Source organism: Nematolebias whitei, chromosome 14, assembly GCF_014905685.2.
Source record: "Nematolebias whitei isolate Nwh7 chromosome 14, NemWhi1, whole genome shotgun sequence".
Classification (NCBI taxonomy): domain Eukaryota; kingdom Metazoa; phylum Chordata; class Actinopteri; order Cyprinodontiformes; family Rivulidae; genus Nematolebias; species Nematolebias whitei.
This window is the reverse complement of record NC_056511.1, coordinates 13,312,187-13,319,596: the sequence shown is the minus strand read 5'-3', so window position 1 is coordinate 13,319,596 and position 7,410 is coordinate 13,312,187. Positions and strand designations below refer to the sequence as shown.

Here is a 7,410-nt window from a genome sequence, read left to right as displayed (position 1 = left end):
AAAATACTTTAGTTCAAGTTACGTTATAATTTATTGTATAGCTTTATAACAATATGAAATGTGCATTTTTTTTCAAGACAATGTACCTTTGATGTACACGTCTTAGAAATAATTTTATAGTATATTAATTTTTTCTTGCATTTTGTTCAAGTTCCTAAATTCCCCACAATGTGAGGTAATTGTAAAAAAAAAAAAAAATAGACACACAGTTACTTACTTTAAAACAAATAGTAAAATATTAGAGAATTAAAATAATGCATTAAAAATACAAATGAGTTAATATATTCAGCACAAAAAAAGAAACTGGCCAGATGACCTGACTGAAAAATGTTGCAGTTAATATATGTTTACACAAAATGTGTTTAGTGCTGCCCTTTGCCTTGGCATCATTATAGACACATTGACATGATTGTAGGATGTGTGACTGTATATTACAGGGTTAATGTACCAGAAACATATTGTAAAGTAATAAATTTAAAAAAAGACTTAATATGTTTACAGTTGCACATGCCGTATTAAAATAGAAGCGACACAAAAACACTTTCATATTTTCTTGTAATAAAAATCAAGTGTATATGTTCTATCTTGTGTAATTGTTACATTAAGGTAATTTATTTTGTCTGTTAAGATAATGTGAACAAAAACAGCTTTTGGCACATAACTAGTACCTGCATAAGTACACAAATAAAACAGATTACCTATCGTCAGTTTAAACCCCCAAAACATTAACAAACTGAAAAGAGTGTCAGCCTCCCCTCTAACCGGGCAAAAGGAATCTGCTCTGTGATCCGGAGATGATTTAAGTATAATTTTAGTGTAAGGTGAATACCGTTCAACCGTGTCAAGATTAACACTGAAGTGCAAATTTAGAGATTTTTGGATTGCATTACAGATTAAAAATCGGGTCATCTGCTTTAATCTGTTTCCGACCCACGAGGCTGAATATACCTCCTGCATCATCAGTCAAAAGTCAAATTAAGGGATTTGACTTAATTTATGTTTTGTTTATCTCTACAACTGGATCTATCAACTGAAGATGGAAAAGCAGAAAGAAAAATAACCGTTTGAGGACACATTCATTATCAGTGCTTAATTTGAGCCAGATCTTGCCGGAACAAGATCCGGGAACCCCCTTATTTTGACAGGGTTAGTTCTGGTGACTGTTTGCTTAGATCCGGTAACTCTCAGGCTGCAGTGGTGTTGCATTACGAACGCTTTGCAACCATAGAGAGTTTAATAATAATTGAGTTTACATATTTTGTTTCATGTTAATCTACTGTAATAAATGTTTGTAAAATACACTAGAATGCAGGAAATGGCATCTATTTTATTCAAAATTCTCTGGGGGAGGACCCACAGACCCCACCCCCACCCCAATCCACCCACTTTTTGCGTTCCGCCATCGTTTGATTTACAAATTAAGCCCTGTTCGTTATTAAGTAAACAATAATGGACGCAAAGACGTATGGATGTTCAACTTGCATGAATTCTAATATTTTCCTAATTTGTCACATATTAACTCAGGATGACTGACTTTAGATAATTCTTGAAAAAAAAATGCAACAAAAGAAGAGCTGAGTAAGGAAGTGTAAGTAACAGAATCACAAGGGACTGTCTAAGGATGTCAAGGGCAAATTCAAAAGCTGATTTTTTTTTTATTCTGTTTTGCCCTCTTTTTTCCACCCTGTGTCCCCTTTTTTGCATTCTGTGAAGAGGCCATCAGCATTATTATTGTGCTGAAGTAGCATCCCAACATCTTCCTTGTTGTGTTGCATAATTAATGCCTCATTATGGCATTTGTGCAAACAAAAAAAGGTGCCAGGATGGGCTCATCCACTCAAGAAGCACAAGATTCCTAAGCAGCTGCCCTGTCTCAGAGGGCCAAGGGAGGAAGAGAAAAGAGGCTGAAAAATAAACAAAAAGAAGAACGCAGCAGAAATGAGGAAGCTTGAGCAGGCTGCCTTACATTTTTAGGTAGTGTTCAAGCATGTCAAGATTCTTGACATTTTATATTGAGAGGAATAATTAGGGCCAGAGTTGCCTTGGTGAATGTCAAAATTACAGTTTTGTGTTGGGGTTGGACAGACTAAACACAAAAAATAACCACAGTATTACTCTGCCAGAACTAATTTATTAAAATTGTACATGAAAATAATAATAATAATAATAATAATAATAATAATAATAATAATAATAATAACAACAATAACAATAATAATAATAATAATGAAAGCAGTTATAAACCAACTTAAAGATTATTTATGCCTATGGACATTTCAAACTTCTTCATAGAACATAATTCTCAAATACCTAATGAAGTCCTTGCGGGCACTGCGTCCTTGTTGATCCAGAAGGAGACCCAAGAGAGGACCACGATCAATGTGCAAGGAATGTAGGTCTGGATGGTGAAGTAGCCCATCCTCCTGCTCAGGTCAAAAAAGACTGTCAGCACCACGTAATCCCCTGGAAAAAAAAACAAGAAATGAAAACACAAGTGTAGATACAGTGACATGCATGCTAAAGCAATGAGGATTCATTCAACCTTTATTTATATAGGTTAGTACCATTGAGCCTTGGGGACTCATTTACAAGAGAGACCTGAATTTATACAAAGAGTGATGACAACAATGGACAACAACGACAACAATAAACAATCATAAAGGATACGTACTAATTGTTTTTTTTTTTAAATAAGTGAAAATAAAATGTTAATTAAAAGGATGATTAAGAGGAAAAGTAGTTAAAAACAGCTAGATTATAAGGTGATGTAGAAAACTAAAATCAGGAACATGTCTGCATGTTTTTTTTTCCCAAAACTTAACGGACATTTAAAGCCACTTGGAGAGGTCAAGGTCAAGAGCTTCAGATCTTTTTTGCAAGATATTCCAGGAAACAAGAGCAGAGTAGGAGAGGGCCCTTTTGCCTAGTTCAGTCCGCACTGAGGGAACACTGCAGGTAATAATGTCCTGAGAGTGCACGCTGTAGCTGCACTCACACAGTGACATGTAGGAGGAGATGTATGAAGGCAGCAGACCACGAAGTGATGTAAAGATGAAAATGTACCAGTGGGAGAGTCTGCATGAAGATTAGGATGACCAGTTAACCAGTGAATACAGGGTGCAGTGGTAGGTACAGTAGTTATGGAGTTATGTTGTAGTAGTTATGATGGGTATGGTAGGATGAAACACAACTGTGTAAAAATACTTCATTTTCAAACCAAATTAAGTAAAGACGTGCATCATTTTACTTAAGGATTGGTTTGCTGTACAGTCCATGCTTAAAATAAAAGTTCTATAGCATAATACTGTATATGAAGAAAGAAAGAAAGTGCTATGTATTGTCATCATTGTATGTTTCTATACAATGACAAAATTAGTTCTCTGCATTTAACCCATCACATGTAAGATACAGTGGGCAGCTATAAAAGCACCCAGGGAGCAATTAGGGATTGGGTGTCTTGCTCAAGGACACCATGACATATGGGCATGGCGGGGAGTTGAAACTGTGACTTTCTGGTTCCATCAGCTGCACCACATTTATACCACAGCGGCCCCACATATAGAGCTCATCAAATCATTTCACTTGATACACTGCAGTCATAAAAAGCTTACACAGAAACACAGACCAGTTTAAACAAACAGGTCTTTGGTACATAATGTTGTGTAACCAAAATCTTGGTCAGCTCAAGGCAACCTGAGATCTAACAGAAAAGTAAGTGATTCACTGAAGTGGAGATAAACTTGCTTGGTTGCACACAAATCCTCATCTCCCTCCAGTGGTCAGCTGGAACACAAACACCAGCAGCCAGCTGATGATGAGCCATTCTTGTATTGGCTGACTGACCCAAACAGATGTTGGATATTTAGAGTGTTAAGGTTAGCTGAGCCCAGACGAGAATAGTCTGACAAAGAGTTTTTAACATGCACATTCCACTGCTACACTTGCCAAATTGACAGCACGGCGCTGCTTGCCAATAATCACTGTCCTTCCTCTGTCTGTCTACCAGTGTACCTGTCTGTTTCGGTGAGCTTAATGACAGTTCACTGTTGGCCTCCAGCTCAGTCACATGTCTAGTAATTGATTAACATCAGACAATTAACAGTGTCGGAAACCTTTCCTGGCCTCTTTTCCATGGTTTGTAACCTTCAGGGCACAAATGCATAGATTCTTGTTAATGCATCTGCATGTCTGTGCGCATGTGTGTGCATATTTAGATGACTGTAGCGGATGGAAACTATCGTTGCAGCTGGGTAATGAGCAGCTGGCTAATATTTTTTTCTCACAAGAAAGGACACACTGTGAAAATCAGGCAACATCTGTGTTTTTGTGTGTTAATGAGAGGAAAAGAAAGGCAGAGGAGGCTGTCAGAGTTTGTTATGTCTGCATGCACGTACACGGTGTCTGTACAAGGATCAAGATTTTGTGATTCCTCCCAGCACGCACCGCTTTCATTCGTCATTGATAGTATCATTAAACAGACCAAGTGCAATAACCCAAGCAGCAAAACCATTACTGTTCATATCACCATGTGCGCTTTCTGCTGATGCAGGCAGGTGTATGGGATATTACGGTGCACTGCCATGGTGTGTAGGAGTACAGGAGACATGTGAAGGCTGCTCTCAGGGGGCCAGCAGCCCACTATTCTGTTTTTATTAACATAACATTAGCCAAGACCCAAAACTGAGACCCCTGGCAGCTGAGAAACTGCAGGTGAATACATTTAGTTTAGCTTGGTCAGCACCACAAAGCCTCCTTTACAATTTTTCAGACGCTTAATGATAATGGTCTTTCCACCACAAGGGTGAGGTCGGTTAGTATAAGAGTCTGTGCCTGTTTCTCTTCATTTACCTGACAGTTTCATCCCTGGCCCCAGCATTAGCCAAGAAGACACGTGGTGGAGATGTTATTGACCAGTGCGATCCATTTGCTCAGGGTAATGTATCTGTATGGCACCGCCTGCCATTACAGACCCAATACTAATGCATCAGTTTGTTAATGACTTCCTGTTTCCACTTAAAACAAAACAGTTTTCTTGCTGGCCCAAATATTTGGCAGGGATTTCACAATGTGGCCATTTGGGGCGTAAATTATTTTGTGTTTCACATAGTCCCAGCACAATTAGTAGACTGTGCAAAGTTATTAAATTACACAGATTGGTTTCATGTAGAGGTAATTTTGTAGAGGAATGTGCCCGACAGGAGCACGTGTAAGACGTGCGGATTAGTAGTGTGTTAGTGTGCATCACTAGTACTATAAGTCACCAGAGGTAGACAGGTCAGAATCTTATCTGTGATGGTTTTATATATTACTTTTATTAACGCTTGACACAGATCATAAAACATCTCAGTATCACTATCTCTCATACAGGTTATAAGCTTCAATGCTTCCCAGCTAAAGAATAATGTAAACTCAAAACATATATTTTACATATTTATGTGCTTTATTGATTGATTGTACAAATCTGTTAGATAAATGATAAAACAGTACTCAATTGTTGAAATATTCTACTAGGGGATATTCCAAAATACCAAAATAATAGATCAAACACAGAAACCAAGAAGCCTGAAGGCAGACACAAATGGATTGGAAAACCTGACAAGTGATAAGAAGGACTAGACAATAAATAAATGTGAGGCTTTTCTCATTTCTCTATTTAATGTCTCCTCTGGTGATTTTTTTTATTGCCTTCTGCATATGACCTGAAATGATTTTCAATAAAAAACTCTTGAATTATACCTTGAATTTTATTTTTATTTTTTATGCACCTGGAAAGGTGCAATGGATAAGATGCATATTTTCTTATTGTAATTTCTGCATCGTGGTTTCAGAAACCTATTAGCAATAATAATAAAATATAAGCCATACATAATGTTAACTTCTCACATACACGTTCTGATATCCAATCAAATGATCCTACAAGGATATTTGGTTTTTGATCCTTTGTAAACCTTTGCTTATCAGTGTGTTTTTAATATTTTCAGACACAAGAAACACAACTATTAATGAAAAAATGTTTGACTTTTGTGGCTTTTAAGAGTCGTTCTGGTATAAAAATTATGATAATGTTCACATAAATATCGGAATGAGACATATATCAATTCTGCTGTTTTATTTTTTATTTTTCTCAGTAAAAAAAAATGCTGATATTTGTGAATAACTATACAAGCAACAATTCAAATATATTGCTTTTATAGAAATAAGATTTAACTTTTCTTTTCTAAGTTGACACATCCTCTTTGCAATTGATTTACTGTGAGATGTAATCTAGAGGAAGATGTAAAACCAGAAAACAGTGTTGTTTCATTGGGGAAAAGAACAAAAGTTAACAAAATCAGGCATTCACAAATGAAAAAGTCACGAGAAAAGTCTTCCAATAATGTCATTTACAGTTAAGCAATACAAAACATCCTAAAAAATAATCAGAATAGACTAGTTAGCAAAATATTGAAAGTAATTAATTTTCAAGAATGCTGTTGGTCTCAGTTTGTATGCACAAAATGAAAGTAGCCGTTTTGGAGTTCATGGCAGTAAGACATGCAACTTCCAGAGTGCTGACAAAGAGTATAAAATCTGTCACATGAAAGCAGTATTCTGCTTGCAGCCAGACTGGAAAGTGCTGTGGATACAGATGGGCAGGGTAGACCAGAGGCACATGTTGGCCATCCAGTGAAGTAAGACAAGCAAGGGACATAGCAAAGCTGCTGACAGGCTGTCTCACATAGCTGCTCTCCTGTCTAAGGCCATGCATATAAGACATGACAGTGGTGCTACTGCGTGTGCATTTGCAATTGTGTGTGTGAGAGTTTGAGACAAAGAAACATTTCTTAATGACTGGATTCCAGGATAAACAATAAAACACCCAGAATGCAGCTCACTTCTCTGTTATTTGTCTGAAGGCTACATCTAAGTGATTAACCCGTCTCCATGGTTTTATATCGTCTCTCCACAGGCTGCTGCAGCTACTCTCACCAAACAGAGGCTGGCAAGATGAAGTCACACAAAAATGATGAGGAACAGCATCGTCACGGTGTATAACTCAAGCAACACAGAGGCATGATTAAACACCAAAACAGAATCTGTGGAGTTGGACTGCTTTGCTGTTAACACTGTGTTTACTTTGACAGGAACCGATGATCATCACTCTCTCAGACACAATAATAGTCCTTGAATTATTGAAGTACAGCGTGTGAAGAGGTTTATGACAATAAGAAGCTGTCTAAATTCATTTTATCCTCAAATTATGGAACCAATTGATACATTACTCATGTTTGTGTGTATCCTCAAATAAATAATATTATTAACTTACTTCTTATGTATTTGAATGAGATGACTTCTGTTGTAACTGGGCTCTATATAAATAAACTGAATCATAAACTGAATCATAAATAATTATATATAAATATATATGTA

General features: G+C 36.8%; 1 protein-coding gene across 3 annotated transcripts in view; it reads right to left on the bottom strand.

The window, feature by feature from the left end:
- The window catches only part of gabrg2 (gamma-aminobutyric acid type A receptor subunit gamma2), a 70,909-nt gene that overhangs the window by 7,901 nt on the left and 55,598 nt on the right, over positions 1–7,410 (bottom strand). For all 3 annotated transcript variants that reach the window (XM_037687886.1, XM_037687887.1, XM_037687888.1), the window contains exon 7: positions 2,311–2,463. In XM_037687886.1, coding sequence (XP_037543814.1) covers positions 2,311–2,463 — 153 coding nt within the window. The remainder of the gene's footprint in view (positions 1–2,310; positions 2,464–7,410) is intronic.